Genomic DNA, 25,638 nt, shown 5'->3' on the forward strand with positions numbered 1-25,638 from the left:
CTTGAGGAGTGAGGCAGTGGCGTGGGGAGGTGGGCGTGCAAGAAGTAGTTAGTTTATCTGTAAGGTAGACAGCCTCTTCTTGAGGACGTTCCCCCCCTAGTCCTTGACCGAGCCCTGACGTTGGTTTATGATACCTGAGGGAAGCGGCTTTGTAATTTCTGCTGGCCCCCTTGGGTCCCCCTTTTCTCCTGCCTTCCCGGACACTGCCTGCTGACTGTGGCAAGCCCCGCTAGTCCGCCTTACCGGTTTCCAAGAGAGGGAGTCAGGAGTGAATTAGGCGTCCTGTGCTGCCCGGAGAGTCACTGGTGAAGAGAATAGTGTCTGCGGAGGTAGCGCCGATCAGTGCGCAGGCCCAGGGGTAGCGTGGCCGACTGCTGGTGGAGAGCGAGGTAGCGCCGATCAGCGCACAGGCCCAGAAGCGGAGTGCTCGTCTGCCGGAGGAGAAGAAGGGAGGCGGCGCCTTGCTGAGACACTGCCCCCAGCGCCTGCTCAGTGGCGCAATCATCGGGGAAACTGAGGAGACGGCGCGAGCGGCCGTAGCACCGCTAGCCCCAGGCAGGCCTCCCCTCGGTGCCGGTTTGGAGAACATTTGACCCGGCCCACGAGGGAGGAGCCGCCGGGAGAGGAGGTCTGTTGACAAAGGGCTGGTTGGCTGTAACGGCGCAGTACTCGACTGGCCCCCAAGTAAGGTGGAGACAGGGGGGGCTGCTGTATGTCTAAGAAACAACAGATCGTGATACCGGTAGAGAGATCTTTCATCCCCCCCCTAACTTCTTTGATAACTGAAAGGCCAGCTCTGGCAGGTTTGGGGAAGACTGAGGCTAGAAGTTGTCAGACTTAAGAGTAAAGAAGAATAAGTGAAGCAAGGGAGAGCAATTGTGCTGAAGAGGAAGACTGAACCCCCTGTGGCTGATAAAGATGGGGATTGTGGTCTAATTTTGTATTCTCTTTCAGAGGTGGAAGGGGAAGAAAACTCTGACCTTGCCTTACTCAGACACCTGAGATATTTACAAATAAGCTGATTGTAGCATTGAATCTGTCATCTGAAATCCTGGGGTTACTTACCTGATTGAAGGGAAAGTGTCACTCTCTGGGTACCAAGGTACCAAGCCAGTTTCATATGGCCTGGATGTTCTCAGGGTGTTAAGCAAGGGTATGTTGTGAATTAATGGTTAGAAACTGTATTAATATAAAGCCAGAAATGCAGAAGTAACTTTGAAGAGAGGGAGTGAGGAAGTTTACAGAAACAAAAAGTGTAAATGCACTGTTTTCATTGTAACTGTGGTACTGATTTAGCATCTGAGCACAAAATAAACTAACAACAAAAGAGATCATAAAGCTTTTCTACTTTTATAAAAAGTAAGGTGTAGTGTCATTTTTGGATGGATGGGTACTGAGTTACTGAGAGGGTGAGACGCAAACTTAACACATGTACTTTGGAGTTAGGCCTTCCTGCTTAGTGTCAAACTACCCTATGTGACTTGGAGACTCCAGGTCCAACACTCTTGTTCACTCTCTCTATGGCCCCGTTCCCTAAAATTGCCTCCACTTCCTGAGTCACTAAATCCTCGTGCTCCTCTCAAAAATGAAATAACCTTGGATAAAACTCCTGGACTAGCTGTCCTATAAAATCTATATGATAGCCCTGTACTGTCCTCAACACATAGAGATCCTTCGTAATTTCTCTCCATCTTGGAATACACTGAGCTAGTCTTGGGTACATATAGGGTTCTCCCCTGTTCCACCTCTTGCTCTTCTATCACTCCACATTCCTCACGACCTTGACCTGTTTCTGTGAATAAAATCGACCCAGCTCTGCTCTGTACCCATTACCATTGGATCTGAATACTCGTGTGAAGGAGCCACGAGTGGTTCCCTGCACACAGCCTGGGAATCCACCCGCATCCTCCCGGCCACACTAAAAACATTATGCATGTCCTTCTGCACCTTTTGCAACAAACTGAATGTGCTCACATATCTGGTCATGTCTTTGACGAATTCCTCGCCGAACAATATCCTGTTATTCTCTATGTCAAATTTCTTCATCGCCATTTCCGCCAACTTGGGGCCTATTTTTATTAAAATGCTCTTAACCTCTCCATACACAATGTGGCATTCGTATTACCTAAAAGGTGGATTGTCATTTGCACCCACTAGCTTAAGTAACTCTACCACATCAACCCCAATGTTGCTTGTGTGCGTCTCCTTACACGTGTCAAAAACCTTTGTCAGGGGTCCTAGGATGTCTAATAGCCTATTCTGACACCCCTTCAATCCTTTATCCAACCCCTTTCTCAGATCCCTTCCTGTTTTATTGAGGAAACTCAACATTTTAGGGTCCAAATCAGGTGTGCATGCCACTTTGGATTGAAAGCTAGGTCTAAGACCCAGAACGTAGACAAGACCAAACCTCCTTTGGAATCTCTCTGAAAATCCAGTATGATATATACAAAGCCACATGCTCATCTGGTGTCCACTGTGGCGAAAATGGATGTTGTATTAAAATAGAATCGAATTTCTCCTCACCCAATAGATCTACAAAATCACCCATTTCCGTTTTAATCTTCCTTTTCTCCAACTTACATTTCTCACTTTTTCCTCAGACTCATCAAAATCTTTTGAACACACCAATTCCACATGCCCACTTGTGGACGATTTATCACATGCAGTCACGGCCGGCATGACTTGCCGGTGGGAGAGGGGGGTGTCGCGCGGGGGTTCGCGCAGGGGCTCTAATTTAAAAATAAAATAAACGTACCTTCCCGGGTTCCGCGTCATCACTCCTGACCTGCTCGCCTGCTGTCCTGCCTCTGGCAGGAACAGGAAGCAGGTAGGTAGCCTCCCTCCCCTCCCCATAGCCAATCACAACACTGCAATGGCAGCGCTGTGATTGGTCGGGGCGCCGATCAGCCAGGCACCTACGGGGAGGCCATTTTCTCCATGTAGGCTGCATCGCGCTAATACTGCTTACTTTCTTTTGAATTGTAAACGTCCAAACCTGACTTGCTTGCATCGCCTAAATACTGAAAAATATGCTTGAAACCCAAGCTCTGACCCATGCAACATGTCTCGGTACCCAGCAGTACTTATTTTAAAAATATTGATCTCTTTTGCTGCTGCCCCTGCTGTAATGACGATTAGCATTCTTCACATATTCTGTAAAAAATATACCGTACAACAAATTCCAAACATCAAACAAAGCACTGCCCTGTCTCAATGCTCCTCATCATTCCTCATGTATCCTGAGCCCTCAAATTTCTGCTTTTTAAGGCATTCTGAAAACCCATTCTCAAAGTCAATCACATACTCCTACTATTACATTAATTACCATACATCACTCATACCATAAATCAACTTCTATACTCTCATAAACTGCTTAAGTATTTTTAAGATGAACTTATCTGTGTATGATCAGCAAAAAAAGAAGGAAGAGGGCTGCAAGTTCTGTGGTTATTTATATATTCTAAGTCTCCAAGAATGTTTAAAGATATTCTACTCTAATTCTACATTCAATTTTTTGCAGTGTATGAGGCAATAAAGGAGATAGTGCATAATATTGGGCCTGTGCCGAGCCATAATATAAGAAAGGACTCCATTATTAAGAAATGATAACCAAAAGCATACACTAAAATACATTTGAACCTATGAACGCCTTGAAAAAGTACAACAAACTGAAAACCAACATACCAATCTTTTTTTTTAAATAATGAATATAATATCTTATTAGATTAGTTAAAATGTTTAAAATAACAATATTAATAAAGACTGATATAAAAAAAATGAGGTATAAATTATATTTTCAATAACTATCACAAACCATAATAGATAGAATAATATTCAATCCATCACATAGTATCAACACATAATCCAAAGAATTCCACATAACGGTCAAATATGTTTAATATAAACAACATGATATTTGATTTCCCACCCAAAATAAATGACAGAATTAAAACGTACTGTTCTGCAACTGCACATCTTTCTCTGACTCCACGTAACAAAAATGTGTGATCCATTAAAAATAACATAAACAAATCCAAATAATCCCCCTAGAAAATGCACAAATATAATGATTCAAAATTCCTTAAAGTAGTCCAAAGTCTCACGGTCCCATAAAAAATCTGCAAAACTGTTGTAAAACCAATGGTTTATTATAAACCAAACTGATTTCCTTTAAAAAAAAAAAAAAACTTCATATGCCCGTAGAACGTATTCGTTAACAAAAACCTGTAAAAGAAATAGACAAATGCCACCTGCAAAACACATAAAATTCCCAAAAGTACATATACATAACATCACACAATTTACCATAAAATAGTAATAAATTAATAACATAGTGTAAAAAATGGTAACTAGTGTAAAATAGTAACATCATAACATCTAAATAAACCAAAAACCAGTAAGCAACACTATAACATTTAAACGTTCCTCCTAAATCCCCAATAGCCTCAAAACCCTTAAAAAATCCTTAAAAATGGACTTACCTGTACCGACAAACAGCAGCAACTTAACGTCACCTGGTCTGGGAAAGTAGACTAAAAATAACACAAATAGATTACACAATAAAAGATAGCGGTAAAAAAGAAAAAAGGCCACCAAATGAAACTAGAAAAAGCCTATCTTCCAAAGAAATGAATGCGAAATATTAAAAAATGTTTAATAAATGTTTACAAAATTGAACAAATTACTGCACATGTAAAACATATCAAACAATGTTATAACTAATTTATGAAAAATTTGTAAATTATAAATTAAGTAATAGTATAAAATATGTATAATTATTTAACATATACTAATAAAACATATGTCAAAATAATTTTGAAAATATATAACTAAAAAAGTTAGGAAATGTTCCAAAAATTAAAGATTATTAAACATAACACATATCAATACACTTTAGAAAATATTATGAAAAAATTGGAAAGAATACATTTAAAATGAGCATAATAATATATACAATTTTTTAATAAATACTAATAAAACGTGAAAGTAATGTTGAAAAGGTTTATGTATAAAAAGTTAATAAATGTTTAAAAAGTTTAACAAAAAATAAATAAAATTGGAAAATGTATAACATACAAATGTATATAAATATTATGTACCTTATATATCATATTAAAAAATACTGACTTTATTTTAATCTACTCAATTTTATATTTTTTTACTTGAAGTAAATATAATACAATTTGTAAAACTATACAGTAATAAAAAACTGGAAACAAAAACTGAAAAATGTGTGAAATGTTTCTATTACATTAAATTTGTGAAAGGTTTTGGACACTAAAATGGTAATTTTTACTATTCCAACGCCAATCTAACCATTTTGGGGAAAAGTGCTGGACAATAAGGGGGTGCCATTTATATTTTCACTCCAATCTAACCACCACTGGAGAAGGTATTGGACACTAAAGGAGTAACACTTACTATTTCTACTCCAATCTAACCATTTTGAGCAAGGTGTTGGACCCTAAAGGGGTAACATTTACCAGTCCCACTCCAATCTAAACCAATTTGGGGAAGGTGTTGGACTCTAAAGAGGTTACATTTCCTATCCCACACCAGTCTAAACCAATTTGAGGAACGTGTTGGACACTAAAGGGGTTACATTTACTTTTCCCACTCCAATTTAAGCCTATTTGGGGAAGGTGATGGACACTGAAGGGGTGACATTTACTATTCCCACTCCAATCTAAATCATATTAAGGAAGGTGCTGGACACTAAATGGATTAAAATTACAATATCCACTACAAATTAAAACATTTTCCATAACATATTACAAAATAAACATATTACAAAAACAATCAATGCTACATATTAGCACATTTTTGTGTGGTATAAAATGTAGTAAATTATTATGTAAAAACACTAATTTAACTACAAACGTTTATATTCATAGTTATATTGTAAATTATAAAAGTACTATTGTAATAACTATTAAAAAACTAAGCATATATATTTATTAATATTCATCAACATCATAATATCTTTATTCGGACCAACAAGATCATAAAAGTTGAACATACATAAATCCAGCATATTGGGATACAATGAATCATAGAAAAAACCTAAACAACAAGCCTGGAACCAGACCACCCTCCCTAATCCCTCCTTCCCCCCAGGGAAGATGCTTCTTGGTACACAAGAGTTATTACAAAAACCCTGATACAGGGCAACAAATACCTGGATAAGTTCATTCAGATAAACCATTAAATTGTTAAATACAATAAATAGTATTAAAAAAGAATTCAAAATATATCAGTTGAGTAGGAGTTACAGACACTTTTACTTCCTTTATAGGCATATGCTTTGGGTAAACACAAAAAATACACAGCAGAGAGTTGCAAAGGGACAAATTCAAAGTAGACCCATGAGTCAGTATTCAGGCCTCTATTAATGGGCCCTTTGCTCTCTACTAACAAGAACAGGCGAGCTTGTGAATATCAAAATAGTGGTTCGTCGTCAGCCTACTCCCTTTTTTCAAGGCTACAAAAAGTGAAAAAACATTCAAATACAAACATAGGGGTCCATTATGATTGCGGGCGGATCACCACCGTCCGTATGGGAGACACCGCTATCCATATTAGCATTATGGTGGGGACATGCCTTTCCGTGGCGGCAAAACCACAACGGAAAGGCAGGCGGGGATTGCTTGTGGGGTCTCGTTGCGGGCCCCCAGGAACTCTGGGGTGTAGGGGTGCACATGGGGGTACATATGGTACCCCCTGCAGTTCCATGCACAACATGCCAGGCACCGCGCGGTAACTGCCATGTTGTGCATAGAAGTGCACAACATGCCTTCCTGGCATTGTGGCGGACGGTGCTGAGTGCACCGCCCGCCACAATGTCAGGAATGAAGGATGCGCCCGCCACTGTGGTGGGCGCATCCTAATGGCCCCCACGGGACACCCGCCCTTATGGGGGGCGGTCCCATTTTGCAATAGGATGGCGGACGGACAAAGTCCGCCGGCCATCCTAATGTGCCCCATAGTTTTTAAAATAGCCATGGTAAGACACTGATTCGGAGTAGAAGCTCCTAATATTGGGCCATTTAGTGAACACAGTTTAATAACAACAAGGGACCCCAAATTAGTCTGCAGGGACCATGGGGAGCATACTTTTGAACAACAACAGCGGTCCCAAACATAAGGAATATCGCGAGGATAAAATATAGACAGAGTCAATCTATATTTTTAGGACAGACATGTCCAGCCGGACAGGGGTCTTCCAGAGATTTTACTCAAAATTTATGTATTGAAATCACATAAAAATACCATCCAACAATCAACCAGAGTGGACCACAAGCCTGTGTCCAGTACTGACAGAGCGAGTACAAGAGGTGATGTAGACAGCAGAGAAGGGCTTTGTAAGGCGAAACAACGTTACTCTATCAACAGTACAATTGTACAGAGTATAACATACATGCACTAGACATTTCAGTAGTAATCACAATTAAGTTCAAGTGCATAAAAGGTCGACGGCGTTTCGGACCCCTATAAAATATCAGGGACCATCATCAGGACAAATACAATGAAAAGCCTTAGGTTAATTAAGCCTCTAAATGCCGAGTCGCCTCGTTAGATAGAGGCTGGCTCCTCGGGCAGAAGATTTGCACGCGATAACCCAGAATCGGGTCGCGGCGGCCGCGGACAATGTGGATTCCGTCGGCTGGCCAGGATACCGGGTTAGTCGGCATGCATCATGCATGCCGACTAACCCGGTATCCTGGCCAGCCGACGGAATCCACATTGTCCGCGGCCGCCGCGACCCGATTCTGGGTTATCGCGTGCAAATCTTCTGCCCGAGGAGCCAGCCTCTATCTAACGAGGCGACTCGGCATTTAGAGGCTTAATTAACCTAAGGCTTTTCATTGTATTTGTCCTGATGATGGTCCCTGATATTTTATAGGGGTCCGAAACGCCGTCGACCTTTTATGCACTTGAACTTAATTGTGATTACTACTGAAATGTCTAGTGCATGTATGTTATACTCTGTACAATTGTACTGTTGATAGAGTAACGTTGTTTCGCCTTACAAAGCCCTTCTCTGCTGTCTACATCACCTCTTGTACTCGCTCTGTCAGTACTGGACACAGGCTTGTGGTCCACTCTGGTTGATTGTTGGATGGTATTTTTATGTGATTTCAATACATAAATTTTGAGTAAAATCTCTGGAAGACCCCTGTCCGGCTGGACATGTCTGTCCTAAAAATATAGATTGACTCTGTCTATATTTTATCCTCGCGATATTCCTTATGTTTGGGACCGCTGTTGTTGTTCAAAATTTAGTGAACACAAGCAAATATATTTATTTGGGACGCCTGATAAACCTCTTGATTGTAAAGTGCAAAAGATACAAAAGTCAATAAGATAGATACGTAATTAATTACAACCAATGTTACGAAAGAAATGACTCCCACTATGTAAACTTTGGACTATTAAAAATATCTGAGTTAATACATGATTTCTAGGAGCAAGTGGATTCTAGCAGCTTCTCTCCCTTCTTTAAAAGTGCCAATGTGCAATGAGTGCCAAAGTGCACAAACATTATAAAGTGCAACATAATTGTAAACCAGTTAAAAAAAAAGAGTAGAGCATTCAACAAAATCTCAGTTGGTGCCACATAAGCTAAAAAGAAAATGAAGACGACCACAGCTCGACTCAGCAAGGGACTCTAGTCAATGTGTTCACTGGAACTTTTTTAAAACAATAGACCCCAGAGCCCACTTTGCTAAGGACATGGGAGCGAAAACCATTCACTGATCTGTATACACTTGAGGGGCAGAGTTATACATCAATAATAGCTGCTAATGAATGAATGTGAGGCTTCAGTGTTTCTCTGCAGCAGCCCATGAAGAAGAGGACTTTTCCTCAAAACACGTTGGCTTTAATATTTAAAGAGCGGAAAGGCAGACTGCATTTGGGAGCCAGAGGACGAGGCTCCGTCGAGTGACCTCCCGAACACTCAGGCAACTGGATTGAATAGTTTGGCATGGCGACCTGGCCGTGGGGAGGAGCACCATCACGGGCTGGAGGGAGATGCATATCCATCTTGGAGAGGCTATCGTTTGCACTAATCAAAGCGATTAGCACGGAGTTTCATGTGCTAATCGAGCCTGCCATTCCGCTCAGCACCTACTAAGGATTATAATGACCCTCAATGTGCATGGAAACACTTGAACTTACTGGAAATGAAAACTGACGCTTGCATTTAGGACTGCATGTCCCAGCAATCACTAGAACTTACACTGAGGAAATGCCCATTGAGGGGCGGAGTTATACATCAATAAAAGCTGCTGATGAATGAATGTCAGGCTTCGGTGTTTCTCTGCAGGCAGCCCATGAAGAAGAGGACTTTTCCTCGAAACGTTTTGGCTTTAATAATTGAAGAGCGGAAATGCAGACTGCATTTGGGAGCCAGAGGGCGAGGCTCCGTCGAGTGACCTCCCAAAAGCTCAGGCAATTGGATTGAATATATATATATATATATAATGAGAACTCCGTTGGCTAGATATCTTGTCTTCCACACAATCACGGACCCAATTCAGTGCTTAAGGTATTTTATTTACCCGTCGCCATATATATATTAACTGGATGCATTACAAACTCTTCTTAACATTACCTCGTGGCAGATATTGAAAGATGTGCCATAGCTATATGTTGTATGCCCAAATGTTTATATTTATATTTTAGAAGCTAGAGGTAGGCAGTCACTGAAGGCTCAAGCCAGATGCCTCACTATGGCTTAGCTTAAGGTCCCCTTGGAACCTCTGTCCAACCTTTAGCCGAGCCTTCATAGTATTTATGTTGATTCCATCACCATTTTCTATTAAGTCTTTTTGTCTCAACTATCAATCAATCAATATTCCTTTATTTCGCCATATTTATATTGCATATAAAGTACATATATGAAAACCATTTCATCACATATAACAATATATTTTAAAATCGACCTTCCATCTTGAAAATGCGTGAAAAAAATACAAGAGAAATATAAAATGCCCTTACAATAATTTACATGTACAACTAAAAAGGGTGATAAAAGACGTTACATTTAACTACAGACTAAAAGTCCAGAAATAAATTGGGTTCGTCTTCGCCTTAAGGCTGACCAAAGATAGAAGGCTAGAGAATAACACAAAAAGCGTCTCCAAGCATCTTGATTAAATATAGAGCTACCCGACATTGCCTGAAACTGTATTTCCGAACAAGAGATAGAATTCTTGACTCTTCATAGAATTTACAGAAAAAGATAAAGTGTAGATCTGTTTGTGAAGATGAACCATCACACGGACATAAGGTTAGTTCTTCTAGTGCGTACATATTACCCAGGTAACACAACATCAGGGGGATATAATTTAGTCGGAATCTTACTAAGATAAAACGATGTTGTAGATTTGGGACATGAGCTATATAAGAATAATTAACCCTGCATAGGAGGAGACAGTTGATAGAGCGTTACTGAGGCTTTTGCCAAATTTGTGTCCCTTCTGTCCCGAGTCGACTTCAGGCAAAAGGCCCCTTTCAGTTTGGCTTTAGAAATCAGGTTACAACTAGGCGGGTTCTCAAAAAGTTCAGAAAGGCCCAATGCTCTCAAAGTGTTTTTAACATAATGTAACCATCTAATTTTTCCGACATGATCCAATTTTAGACAATCACTCAGGATGGTTTGATTAATTTAACCGGCACCCTTCTCCATATAGAATGCCACAATGTGATTGGTGCTAAACGAATTATATCAGAATTTAATGGGGCCACCATTTCATTGTGAAAGTTATAATTTGAACAGGTACGAGGGAGGGAAAGTAGTCTTTTATAAAAGCGCGCTGAAGGATGCCGATATTTGATATAGCTCAAACCTGTGCCCTTTATGAGGCCACTGATATTGCTTGGCCTGGTAAACCTTCATGATTTTCGGGATAGGTTTGGATATCGGTTTTTTAATGAAGGTGAAGATAACCATAATGCTCTTTTCAAGAGACAGTCCTCTATTAACTACTATGCTGCTCCAGGTTAGTTTAATTTCAACTACATTTATTATGTAATACGTGCATTTATTTAACACAGGGTACTGAGATCGCTCCTCCAGGAATTAAGGGCAAAACATTAAACTTTGATGTGAAACAGGAGAGAGAGATACCCATCTAATGACTGAATTGCACAACCAGGAACCTAGGAATCAATCTCTGCTTTCCTGCATGACCAAATTGTGTGATCCTAGGCTATTATATTATTTCATGGTGCACCATTTTGCTTGATCACATTTTAGAGTACTATGAAATACATCAGTTCAGGATTTGTCCTGAACAAAATCCACTCTTGTAAATGTTTTAATAGACTTTAATATTGTTTCATCAATAAAACCAACCTGGACCACCAATAAGATACATATGCCCAGTGGTTTACTCACAGCTTCATCGTTAAGGCAGGGAGGGAGGGGGGCGTATAAATATTTCTAAATTCATGGTTAGAATCTATCACTTCTAAAAAAAAAACGCTACTCAATGCAGTAATACACTCAAAAGTGAAATTCTTCCACAAGTTACAGAAATGCACCTATTTGAATTTTGAAGACACTTTAGTATATTTTTACGTGATACTTGTTGCACAATTTACATGTCACCTATGTTGACGGCAAGGCCCGTGAATGGCTGTTCGACCAAAGTCAGACCATTGGCTCCGCTATGGCTTGACTCTCCCTCATTTGCGACGTGAGTCATGACCCCTCACACACTTCACTCCACTCAGCCTTTGTTTTTCCCTAGACTTTACGTAAAGAATACTTAAAAGATGCATGAAGGGGCGTGGCTTAGCAAGCTATCATGGTGGACGTGTGTTGAGCGATCTCCGTCCAGCCCGCTAATTATCCTACACTTATCCTGGCTCTCGTAACTATTCAGAGATCCTCGTAACGACCTAGCAGCATGGTAAATCCCTGGGGACACTCGGTGCAATTTTCAGGCACCTGGGTCAACTGCTGGCCGAGTGGGCGGGGCCCTTGTGGAGTGCGGCCTAACTGAGAGCGGAGGAGCCGGAGCCTCGCGTCTGGGGTACCAGAAGACGTCTGCTATCCGGTTCGGTGGATGATTGCTGTTGGCTGCCCAGAGTACCCTGGCGACGCTGGGGGGCGGTGGCGGCAGCCGGGAGTGTGCCTGCTGCTTTGTGACCCTGCGGCGTGGCCTGTGTCGGGAGCGGAGGAGACGTGGCGGCTGACTTACGTAGCACAGGTGAGGAGCGGCTGGGAGAGGGGCCCGCGCTCGGAAACCCCCGGCCACTGAGACGCTCCCTGGAGACCAGCACCTCGGCAGGGGAGTTGGCCGGTGGAGCGGCGAGGCAGTGCTTTCCTCCACGTCTGGGGTTATTTGGCAGATCGGCGGCGGAATCCAGTCGCGTGGAGTGGAGCAGTGGGGCCTGCTTTCGGCCCGGTGCCCCTCCCGACTTTCCTCCTTCCCCCTCCAGGGGTCCGCCCCATCGGCGGTTGGGCAGACAGCGAGGCCCCCGAGCTTGGGGATTTCAGTGGCGGACAGTTGGGAGGTGCAGCCTGAGGCGTGAATATGGCCCCCCCATTGTCCGCGCGTGTGAACGCATCCGCGGTCAGTCGGACCGTGTGCGTGCCGCAGGAGGGCCCTGCTGGCGGTGAAATTGGCCCTGGCTCTGCGCTGCCCCTGGGGATACCTGTGAAGTGCTCCGGCTGGACTACGGGGGCTAGTCCAGGTGTGACATCCGAATTTGCCGCTTGGTGACTCTGCGGTGTGGCTGGCAACAGGAGCAGGGGGGAGGTACGGTACCCCATTGCTGTTGAGACATTTCCTCGGGGATTAGAGCCTTGGCGGAGGGGCAGGACAGCGACGGGAGTGGGCAGTGCCCTCCGTCACACTTGGAGTTGCTGCAGAGGTTCGGCGGCATAATCGAGCCACGCGGGGAGGAGATCAGTGACCTGCTACCAGATCTGCTTTCTTCCATTCTTCTCCCCCCCTCCCCCCCGATACCTTCCCCCCGATGGGGGTCGCTTGCACCGGCGGTATGTCGTGCCACACGGCCCCGGGGTCTGACGCTAGCGGTGTGGGCAGAGTTCCCCCCATGGACTCTACGCGCGAACGCATCGGTGGTCAGTCAGACCACATGCACTCTCCTCCCTGGGGACGCGCATATCGACGGTCAGTCGGACCGGGGGGCCCCAGAGGTGTTGCCTGCAGCGGAACTACGCGGCTCCGGATGTGGGCTCCTGAGGAGGCGTGCTGGCCCTGGGTCGGGGCGCCTCCCCTCCAGTGACTGCTCGTGACCCGGATAGATCGGTTTGTACCTGCAGCAAGGGAGTCACCACATCGACGTCTGGCTTGGCTTAGCCCGTACCTGTGGGACGACCACTAAAGGCAGACATGACAAGGGAAAACTGCAGCGGTGGCTCGACCAAGCATGGGCCCATCAATAAATTCACTGACCCAGGAGCGGCGGGTGGTGCTCCTGGAGGCCCACAGGAGGCAATTACGGACAACGCGGCCCTGATGGCGGCGATTACCCAATCCAGAGACATGCTGGATGCCAAAATCGGGGCGGTGGGCTCGGACGTCATGCTGCTGCGACAGGACCTGCAGAACGCAGTGTTCCGTATCACGGATGCAGAGACCCGCATTTCAGAAGTAGAGGACGATGTCACGACTCTGAAGCAAAAGGTAGCGAGCATGGAGAATATTCAGAAGGGTCTGATGATCCGAGTGGAAGATGCAGAAGGACGGGCCCGGTGGAACAACCTGAGATTTGTTGAATTTCCAGAGGGATGCGAAAATGGCAACATGGAACGTTTCCTTACACAATGGCTTGAAAGCTGGCTCCCTCTTATAGGCCATGTCCCGAGGCTTCGTTGTGGAGTGGGCCCATAGAGCGCTGATCCAGAAACCCCCAGTGAGAGCCCGCCCATGGCCAGTGATAGCTAAACTCCTAAATTATCTTGATCGAGATGCCATACTGAAACAGGCCCGGGCCAAAGAACCTCTGCTCTATGAGCATTCTTGAATCCTAATATTTCCGGAATGCATGTGACTGGTTCAGCAACAACGTCAATCATTCATGGCCGTGAAGGCCCGACTAAGAGACCTCAAGCTCCCGTACGCTCTCTTGTTCCCGGCTCGCCTGCGAGTGGTGTACCGCTCTCGCACCCACTTCTTTAATACTCTGAAGGAAGTCTTTAAATGGACGGATGACACAGTTTGGGTGAGGGTGAACAGGCCGCCTGGGCGAGAGTCGGAGGGGGGATAGAGGATCCAGATCCCGGCAATGCTCCAAATCCTGGGGGCCCTTCTCCTGGCCAACAGACATTGAAACCTTAGCCTATGTTCTCCAGGTGGTGCTGTTGTGCTCATCTAGCTGATTTGGGTGAATGCTTTGGGTAAAATTCGTTGGGGGAGTATTTGTGTATTAATGTGGCCTGAATCCCCACCTATCTGATGCTGGTTGGGGATATGCCAGGAAGCCATGGGCTGTAAGTTGGGGATCCATTGGCTGGGGTGGCCCTCGTCTTCCCGTTGGGGACTGGGAGCCCACCCTGCCGCGACAGGTACTTTTTTGAGGTATGGGGTTGGGGGGTTTGTTGGTGGAGGGGGTTGTTTCAGGGTACAAGTTGCACCTCTACGATGGGTCCACTACGCTACACACATGCGCCTTCACGGACCTCCGTCCGTGCTATGGCAATGCCCGTTCCCTAATGGCTGGTCACTCTGAAGGCGGTCAGGTGTCCCCGGGTACCCTTTGTATTGTCAGTTGGAACGTGCGTGGGGCTCTAGACAAAATTAAACGTGGGGCTGTTCTTCGTCAGGCAAAGAGGGCCAGAGGCGACATCCTCTTGCTGCACTAAACCCACCTAATAGGTACGAAGGCCCTGTGTCTGAAGCAATATGGGTACCAGCAGGTTTTTCATGCGGGGTTTAAGAGTGATACGAGGAGAGTAGCAATCCTAGTGCACCGCAGAATCCCATACGTACACTCGAAACAGTGGGTTGACACGCAGGGGCGCTACTTGTTCATCCTAGGCATGATTGGAGAGGATCCCCTGATACTGGGTTGCGTTTATGCCCCCCCCCTTACAATGGACATTGGTGTCGAAGCTACTTACGTTATGGCCTGACATGCCCGATGCGACATCTGTGGTGGGCGGGGATTGGAATGATGTCATGGATGTGGCCAAGGATAGGAACAGGGCTGGGGGAGGCCCGGGAGGTGGCCAGCCCACGAAATGGCCCTCTATGGCTGTGGGCCTTGATTGGGTGGACACATGGCGGAGCGTGCATGGAGACAGACGGGAATACACATATCTTTCAGCAGTCCAAAAGTCCTTCTCCAGACTCGATTACATTTTCGTTCCCCAAGTAATGGCTGGTAGGGTGGCGACGGCCGAAATCCCCCCTGACGGGCTCTCCGATCACTCCCCGGTGTCCGTTGAGCTTTGGATGGGCAGGGGGCAGCAGCCATTCCGTTGGTGCCTCTCGGTGTGGCTCCTACAAAAGGAGGAATACAGGAAACATATGAGCGAGGCGATTGCAAACTATTTCATTGTTAATAAGGGGTCTGTCTCCAGTGCAGGGACACTATGGGAGGCTTTGAAGCCCACCTTGAGGGGGTGGATATAGCCTGGTGCGCGGCGGGTCTTAAGCGGCACAGGGAGTAATTGGTAAGTGCTGAGGCAGATGTAGAGACGCTTGAGCGCCAGAGCCGGGAAGCAGGTGAGGGGCAGGTGGTGAGGCAGCTGCTCCTGGCGCAACAGTCCTATGCTGCCCTCCTGATGGACATGGCTCGACAGGTTTGGCTGGCAACGAATAGCAGGATATGCCAATGGGGGGACAAGTCAGGCAAGATGCTACATCAGCTCTGCCAGGGCACCTTCCACGCCCAGGCTCTCCCGGGTGTACTAGATGAGGCAGGAGCGCCGATTACGGACCCGGGTACCATAGCGGAGAGTTTCGCTGCCTATTACGCTGAGCTCTATGCCCCCTGGAAGTGCCTACCGGAGGCTACAGTGGACAAATTAATAGCAGACTTGCCACCCAAAGCAGTATCGGATGAGGTGCAAGACCAGCTGGAGCTCCCTCTGACGGATGAGTAACTAAGCACCGCCCTGGGTGAGCTCATCTCCGGGAAGGCTCCTGGACCCAATGGGTTACCAAGCGAATTCTTCAAACTATATAATCTACAGCTGGCCCCTCAGTACCGGACGGCCTTGGAAGAGGCCAGGGAGCAGAGCAGGCTTCCCCGGCTTGGAGGCATGCGAAGGTGGTGGTGTTCCATAAGCCCGGTCGCCCCCTGGAGCAGCACGCCTCCTATTGTCCTATCTCCCTTCTGAACGTGGAGGCCAAAGTCTTGGCCAAAGCATTGGCCAATCAGCTCCTGCCTCACATCTCAACACCTGTGCACCTGGACCAGGCTGGTTTCATGCTCCAGAGGGCGACCAGGCATAACATATGGCGGGCACATGTGGCGATGGCGACTGTCCGACAGACTGTTGAGCAGGCGGTGCTCCTTTTAGCGGACATGGACAGGGCATTCGACACTTTGAGCTGGGTCTATTTGTTCGTGCTGCTGCACCAACTTAATCTTGGCCCTCATTTCATTTCCTACCTGACACTCCTATATGCAGATCTGACAGCATTGGTTCGGGTGGCAGGAGCGATCTCTTCCAGCTTCACTGTCAGACGCGGCACCAGGCAGGGGGTGTCCCCTCTTGCCGTATTTATTGGCCTTGGCTATGGAACTGTAGGCAGCATGGTTGCGGATGGACGCACAGCTCAGGGGCTTTGAGTGGGCTCTGGGCCTGTTTGACAGGATCGCTTTATATGCGGACGATGTCCTCTTCTTCCTTACGGCCTTTGATAGAATGGGGCCACGCCTCCTGTGGATCATGCAGATCTTTGTGGAATCGTTGGGGCTGTATAGGAACCCCAGCAAATCCATGCTGTGGGTTTTGGGGGATCGGGTGAGAGTAGGCAATTGGCCGTCCGCGCTTCAAGTGGCAGTGGGGGGCCTCAAGTATCTGGGGGTGTTCATCTCGGAGGTGCCGGCCATCTCCTGGGAGCGGAATCTGGTGCCGGTATGGGAGCGAGTCTGTGCGGATATTGGTCGTGCATGTCACTGACACTCTATGGTAGATCAGCAATCTTTAAGATGGTAGCGCTTCCTCTGTTGCTTTACCAGTTACAGGATCACCCGTACCCGATCCCGCCCAAATGGTTCCGGCTGGTGAATTCTGTACTTGTGCAGTTCTTGTGGGAGGGGGGAGCAGTGCGTGTAGTGCTGCGCACATGCTTTTTTCCCACCTACTGCAGAGGACTCGCGACCTTAGATATTCTTTCGTATTACCAGGCCTCGCATTTACTGGTACTTAATGAGTGGTGGTATGGCGACAGGGAGGATCCCGCATATGCGTTGGAGCGTACCCTTATGGGATCTCACACGCTACACACTATTCGTTACTTGGCGTCGCTGTGGGGCGCGTTGCCATCAGCCACAAGGGTAGTGTTTCAAATCTGGAGGCAGGCGTTGTGGTGCATAGGGTGGTGGAATACCCTGACCTGAGAAACCCCCCTCTGAGATAATGGGCGTTTGCCCAACCTCGCGGCATTTCAGGGCTTTCGGGGCTGGGATGCTATAGGCATCTCGACCCTGGGTACTGTTACGAGGACACGACACTCAAGTCCTTTCAAGATTTGCAAGAGGAATTTGACATGCACTGGCCCCAGTTTTACCAATACCTCCGACTCCGTCATGCACTGTCCCCCAGCCTAGAGGGCCTACAGTCTCTCCCTGAATTTAGCCCTTTGGAGGCGAAGGTTTTTATGTGGGATCTAGAGACAAAGAAGATATCCCAGATTTATCGGTCCCTGGTTACTCATTGCTCCCCCACATTACAGAGGCTTTGGGGAGTTTGGGAAGAGGATGTGGGCACACTGGAGGAGGAGGATTGGAGGGAGGCTCTGCCCGCCCCCCGGGGGGCGGCCATAGTAATGCATCTCCGCCTCATTCAATTTAAATACTTACACAGGGCCTACTTCACCCGGGCTCGACTGTGGCGGGCGGGACTGATTGCCTCCCCGGAGTGTCTTCGGAGTGGCCGGGAGGAGGGCACATTTCTGCATACCGTCTGGCACTGCCTATCCCTGGACCAATTTTGGAGGGGGGTCTTTGCATGCCTGCTGGAGGTGTTGGGGTGGGGGCTCCCATGTACGCCACAGTTTGCCCTGCTACATGTTATGGAGGGAATAGGGAGCAATGTATATAAAAGACATCTTATGCTGCTTGGCCTCACATTAGCAAAACAGGATATAGCTAAGGCATGGAAGGATCCACGGGCCCCTTCGGTGGCAGCGTGGAAAAATGACCTGGACTTTTGTATGGGGTTAAAACAGCCAAACTTTGTTGCCAGGGGTTGCCCAGTTAAGCATTATAAAATATGGAAGCGTTGGGCAGAGTACCGTGTTCTGCGGCTGGAACCCCCCGTTGTGGCAGAAAACCTTCCAGGGGAGTGAATGCTGGGACTCATGGGGTTGTTTTGGTGCTGGGTGGGGAAGGGGGTTCTGGGGGCGTGTATACATATGCTGACATTCTTCCGCTCTGTATAGGATGATCGTGGACTGGACTATATGGACATTGTGCGACTCGGGGGGCGAGGGAGGGGGGAGTTGGGGGGGTCTTTTTGAGAATTTTGCTTGGTATACATAGTCATGTATCTTAATTGTTCTTCAAAAGTTGATTGCTTCCTTGCTGATGTAATGTACGATACGAAAGAAAAACCAAAACAGAGCACCAATATTGCCAACTTATTCTAACCAGGGCCTGTATTTGCCTTTAGACTGACCGAACTAAACAGTAAGTCACTGGACTAGTTTTTCAGTCCTGAATGAATCAATTTTAATTAAATTTTTTAACAACGCATTTTGAAACATTTATAAGGTTAAGAACATTGCTTACTTCACTTCACACAGTCTCACATACACAAATGTTTACACTGCAATCATTCAACCATTCATACAAGGCATAGAAAAACATAGAACCAATTTACATCAGTTATTACAAATAATTATTTACAAGCAACTTTTCAAAGGGCACAGCATTGGGAAACTTTTTGATTTTCGGCCGTTTTAGATTTCACAATAATACTCTTAATGCTGTCTATAGCGAGGTCTACGCGTTTAGATCTCCCTATGTTGGGGGGGATCTCATTAGGACCACGTAGTTGAAAATGGAAAAACAGGCAAATGTCAGTCTACTAGAAGCCTGCCCCTAATTCACTAGCCACAAGTTGTAAAACAGTGCACCTAATCCTACCTCCAAATGGTGCTCTGATTCTTTTAAGTGCTGATTCTGAAAACAAATGATATCACTTAGTACCAAGACTTCCAATGAAAGTATTACCAAAGAAAAGAATTACCAAGATCCCTAAAAAACAATCGATCTCATAGCATCAGATATACTCACATACACCACTTGCAGACTGTTGGATGATTCGTGGGAGTGGTAGAATTTATTTAAGGAAAACCATATGTAAGAAGCAGACATACAAGCTGCTGGCAGACCACAAGAGATTAAGAATGTGTCTTACTTTATGTATCAGTACAGGCGTCTTCCAATAATAGAAGAGGGACACGGGCAGCTGAATGCCTGTAAAGTGCAAGGAAACGCATGTGAGCGAGCAAGTTGTTTAACCGATCTCCAAAGGCAAACACGAAGGCGCCTTTTAACACTCTGCACCTACCCGTTAGCCTCGGTCAGTGAGGTCCTTCTCACTCCCACGCTGGCAGCCTCCGTATTGCGTTGCCGGGAGACTGGCGCCATTTTAGTTACGATAGTTAAGATTTGCTCGTCACCTTAGACGTGACGTCTTTATATACTCAAATCTCCCAGAGTGATGGACTGGAATCTATCCAATTTTTTCTAGAAGGAAGAGAGAAACCGACAAGAGTTCCTATGGAATTCATAATGGAGCTAGCATCTTTCGCGCTGAAGAAAAACTATTTCAAGTTTAATGGAGAATATTTCTTCCAAATAAGTGGAGTAGCGATGGGGTGCCCTTTTGCCCTGGAATTGGCAGTATTATACATGGCACTCTATGAGGAGAGACTTATTTATCAAAATAACCCCTTTGTTGAGCAAATCTCAAGTTGGAGTCGATACATCGACGACGTTTTTATGACGTGGAAGGGAAGTGAAGAGGATCTCAAAAATTTCCATGATTGGCTAAACTCCAGGTTTCAAGAGATAAAATTCAGTTTACATTTCTCTAAGACAATAATGGCATTCCTGGATGTGGAAGTCTATCCGACAGAAGAGGGTTTAGTCACTACCCTCTATAAGAAAAAAACTGATCGGAATAAAGCGCTCCATTTTCATAGTAATCATCCACGGAGTCTAAGAGAAAACTTGCCGTTTGGCCAGTATCTCCGGATTAAAAGAAACTACCACTACAAAGATGAATATGTTTTCCATGCAAATAATCTCACCGAGAATTTTTTAGCGAGGGGCTACCCCAAGAAACTCTTAAAGAGAACAATGAAGAGAGCGTGGTGGGTCCCCAGAAATACGCTTCTGGAAAAAAGAGAAAAACCATCCCTCAATAGAGTTGTCTGTGTATCTACATTCTGTCCAAATTCGAACCAGCTTAAAAAGACAATACTACAGAATTGGCACCTGGTTGAAAATGTTGATGCCTCTTTAAAAGAAAAAACGCTCTTTGCTTTCAAAAAAGATCAAAGCATCTCAAACCATCTAGTTAGAGCCGAACTAAAGAAAAAACGCCCTACAGTCTGCGAACTTCTGGGATTGCCACCTGTCCAGGGGCACCATAAATGTGGCTCTTGTATTTGCTACTCCAGTACAGAAGAAGGCTCACTTTTTCAACACAACCAAGTGTTTTGGAAACATGAAAAGTTTTCTAACTGTAAATCGCGTTATGTGATCTACGGCATAAAATGTCCGTGTGATAAACTATATATCGGGAAAACTAACCAAGAGGTTAGGTGCCGCATCACCCAACACAAGTCCCGTATAAAACAGAATGTCATCACTGCACCACTGGTCAATCATTGGATGACCAACAACCACAATCTGAGTGATTTAAAATGGACGGTAATTACGAAAGTCGAGAGAGACCAACGAGGTGGGGACATTGACGATAAATTATCTCGGATGGAAGCAATGCTTATTATCAAATTTAACACTGCCATGGATGGCTTAAATGAACTCTCCGAAATATATAAACTGTAGGAGCAGTCTGCGCCTGGCATCCCCGGATTGGTATTGCTTAATGTTGTTGAGCTATTCCATCCATCTACGGACATGTCTTTGAACAGTGGAGGCATAAGGATGGTATATAAAGCTGTTACTAACTTGCATTTCAGCCCCGCTATTATGATTTACAATGGGGAACTTTAAACTTCGAAGATGTATGCTCCGTTGACACTGGATATACGCATACATACACAGGCATGGCCATTAAAACTTCAATTCCCAAGATTCTCGGGACGAAAACGCGACGTAATGCGCACAGATAAACACTATCGTAACTAAAATGGCGCCAGTCTCCCGGCAACGTAATACAGAGGCTGCCAGCGTGGGAGTGAGAAGGACCTCACTGACCGAGGCTAAAGGGTAGGTGCAGAGTGTTAAAGAGCGTCTTCGTGTTTGCATTTGGAGATCGGTTAAACAACTTGCTCGCTCACATGCGTTTCCTTGCACTTTACAGGCATTCAGCTGCCCATGTCCCTCTTCTATTATTGGAAGACGCCTGTACTGATACATAAAGTAAGACACATTCTTAATCTCTTGTGGTCTGCCAGCAGCTTGTATGTCCGCTTCTTACATATGGTTTTCCTTAAATAGATTCTACCACTCCCACGAATCATCCAACAGTCTGCAAGTGGTGTATGTGAGTATATCTGATGCTATGAGATCGATTGTTTTTTAGGGATCTTGGTAATTCTTTTCTTTGGTAATACTTTCAGTGGAAGTCTTGGTACTAAGTGATATCATTTGTTTTCAGAATCGGCACTTAAAAGAATCAGAGCACCGTTTTTTAGGTAGGATTAGGTGCACTGTTTTACAACTTGTGGATAGTGAATTAGGGGCAGGCTTCTAGTAGACTGACATTTGCCTGTTTTTCAATTTCCAGCTACGTGGTCCTGATGAAATCCCCCCCATCATAGGGAGATCGAAACGCGTAGACCTCGCTATAGACAGCATTAGGAGTATTATTGTGAAATCTAAAACGGCCAAAAATCAAAAAGTTGCCCAATGCTGTGCCCTTTGAAAAGTTGCTTGTAAATAATGATGTGTAATAACTGATGTAAATTGATTATATGTTTTTCTATGCCTTGTATGAATGGTTGAATGATTGCAGTGTAAACATTTGTGTATGTGAGACTGTGTGAAGTGAAGTAAGCAATGTTCTTAACCTTATAAATGTTTCAAAATGCGTTGTTAAAAAATTTAATTAAAATTGATTCATTCAGGACTGAAAAACTAGTCCAGTGACTTACTGTTTAATTCGGTCAGTCTAAAGGCAAATACAGGCCCTGGTTAGAATAAGTTGGCAATATTGGTGCTCTGTTTTGGTTTTTCTTAGTGTGAGGCTTGTCCTTATTGCCCGTGAGCCCAGACCTAGTGTTGGTTACGGTAATGTATGATACTGCAGTTGTCTCTGGAGTGCAGAACCCTGCAACATAAGTGCAATTTGACAATAAAATATGTTTTCAAAAGATGCATGAAGCTGTAGGGCATGGTTTGTGTTGGTCACGAGGTGGTGCCTGTAGCGTCTTTCCCAGCCCTGGAGCATGCAAATGCATGCAAATGAAATACGTCATACTGCAGTCAAATACTTCTTTATTCCTCAGCATACACTTGCACACTGTGCATTATCTCATACTTTATGTTAACCACACTCTAACACCTCCCCGCTTACCATGTGTTTCCTCTCCAGAGTCCGCCCAGAACCACAAGGCTACTAGAGTGCATTATATCAATAAGCTACAGTGCACGATCAATGCGATAGAGGAATTGAGGAAAACATATGAAAGAGTAGGTGGTGCATGCACTTACTTGTAATCTGTTAGTTTGTTCTGCTTCTGCCAAACAAAGTTGCTGTTCTTGGTTTTCATGTATCAGAGCTTGTATTTGATCTAGTAGATCTTTCCTTTCCTGTTCCTTTTGACTAAATACTTCTTCATCTGCAGCCAATGCATCCTAAAATAAAACAAACAAAATCATAAAGAGAATGCACAGCTAAGAGTCAAACATATTTATCAAAACACTAATACTTCAATATGGTTAGCAAACAAGTACTGGCAAAGCCAAAAGGTGTCACCTTTGGGACTTCTTGGCAACTGCTTTTGGCAGTGCAGCACCATACCCCCATAAAATAGGCACAATGGCAGTCGCTTCATTCCACGCAAGTGTGCGTGTATTAGACTGCATATGCGTGCTAGCAGAATAACGTGGGCTTCATTCAAGCTGACAAACGCCACTTGCTTCAGTTAATTTAAAAAATACGTTTTTAACCCTGATAGTGCAAAATAAAACACATAAGCACCAATGGTATAGGGTGTGTGGGGGTAAGGAAGGAGCGGGTGGTTGGCGAAAAGCAGCACACAGTGGGAGGCGGGAACACAATTGGATGGGGACACCACAGGCGTGAAAGAGCGAATAACAAGGAGGGCTGGGTGGGGGAAGAGAAACAAATGTGTCACCTTTGGGACTTCTTGGCAACTGCTTTTGGCAGTGCAGCACCATACCCCCATAAAATAGGCACAATGGCAGTCGCTTCATTCCACGCAAGTGTGCGTGTATTAGACTGCATATGCGTTCTAGCAGAATAACGTGGGCTTCATTCAAGCTGACAAACGCCACTTGCTTCAGTTAATTAAAAAAATACGTTTTTAACCCTGATAGTGCAAAATAAAACAAAAAAGCACCAATGGTATAGGGTGTGTGGGGGTAAGGAAGGAGCGGGTGGTGGCGAAAAGCAGCACACAGTGGGAGGCGGGAACACAATTGGATGGGGACACCACAGGCGTGAAAGAGCGAATAACAAGGAGGGCTGGGTGGGGGAAGAGAAACAAATGGGCAATAAAGAGCAGCATGGTGGGGGGGTAGGAGAGAAACAGACGAAAGACAGCAACAGGGAACAGTAGAGGGAAGAACACATGGTAGACATCTGGAAAATACATAATTTGTGGATTGCTTGCTCAAACAGAAACAAGAGAGAGCAGCGCAGACAGAGAAAAGAACATGGACGAGAGACAGCAACACTGAGCCGGAGGGTAGAGAGGAGCACATGTGGGAACCAGCTGGAAAACAAATGTACTTTAAGGATTGTTTAAGCAAAAAGAGAGCAATGGAAAGAGAAAATGAAAGAGGTTATGCTCCATGGGAACAGCAGAACAGCAGAAACAAGATGGACCAGGGAAGACATTGAATAAGAAGGAATCACATCAGAATGACAATAGTGAAAACTAATTGTAAACAATATGCAGGTTTGAATCCCAGCCTACTGTAAGATCTGCTTAGCTGCCAAAAGGTATTTTCCAACCAGACTGCCTGCCCTGTCTGGTAGGCTCAAACTTAACAAGCATTTACAATGCAACGGTCTCGCCTTTGTAAAAGTTAGAGCTATTGGCTTTGTAAATGACAAATTTTGTATTTATGTGTTGGTTTTGAAAACAGATAAATAAATGGCATTGTCATTTACAATGCCAATAGCTTAATCTCTCACAAATGCGAGACCTATTGCATTTGCGCACACACACACAAACACACACAGACAGAGCCACACAGACAGAGCCACACACACAGAGCCACCCACACAGAGTCATTCACATAGAACCACCCACACAGGGAAACATCCTTAACAACGAAGTATAAAGCACGACTTACCTGAACAACGAAGTCCCAACCACGAGAAATCCTGAACAAAGACGTTCTAAACCACGACTTTTCCCGGACTGCAATGTTAAACTATGCTATCACGTCACTCATCTCCGCCCCACCCCTTAAACCTGGAAACGGAAGAGAGGCAAACTGGATGACTGCCAATCACGACTGAAGAGCATAAATGCCAGGCGCATGAGAGAAATGCCCAGATTCTGACAGCTCAAATGCATGTTTCTTCTCTTGTTTTGTTCCTGGGTACGTGCTGTGTGCCCAGCTGTGGTCTCACTATGATGCGTGAAAAAAAATGCCTCCGATTTTGAAGAGATAGCGCGCTATTCTTTTTGAATTAGGTAATGCATCTCCCCCAACATGACACTTGAATGGAAGTATCAGGCTGACGGGCTCAGAGGAAAGTAGGGAAGCAGCTAGCCTAAATAATGGCAGCATGCAAACACCACGAGTCTGTCCTCCTCCCCATCCATACTTTTATAGCGACTTTCAAGTAGGAACAGACTTGCAATACAAGTTCCAAATATTTTCTGTAGATTACTTTTCACACTCTACAGAAAAGTCAAGTCTGCAGCTGTTATCTGAATTGCTCTCCTTCGACCAGGGTGCACGCAATACGTCATCACTCTGCTCCGATGCTAAGCCAGGCGCACTTATAGCTGAGTCCCTTATTTTATTAACACATACGAGCACTTGATGAACAATATTCACCAAGCTAATATTATT

General features: G+C 45.2%; 1 protein-coding gene across 1 annotated transcript in view; it reads right to left on the reverse strand.

Moving 5' to 3' along the window:
- KIF27 (kinesin family member 27) overlaps positions 1 to 25,638 on the reverse strand; it is a 437,315-nt gene that overhangs the window by 309,337 nt on the left and 102,340 nt on the right. Inside the window, exon 5 of the mRNA XM_078675808.1 lies at positions 23,074 to 23,217. Coding sequence (XP_078531934.1) covers positions 23,074 to 23,217 — 144 coding nt within the window. The remainder of the gene's footprint in view (positions 1 to 23,073; positions 23,218 to 25,638) is intronic.

This window comes from Lissotriton helveticus, chromosome 2_1, assembly GCF_964261635.1.
Source record: "Lissotriton helveticus chromosome 2_1, aLisHel1.1, whole genome shotgun sequence".
In the NCBI taxonomy this organism is placed as follows: domain Eukaryota; kingdom Metazoa; phylum Chordata; class Amphibia; order Caudata; family Salamandridae; genus Lissotriton; species Lissotriton helveticus.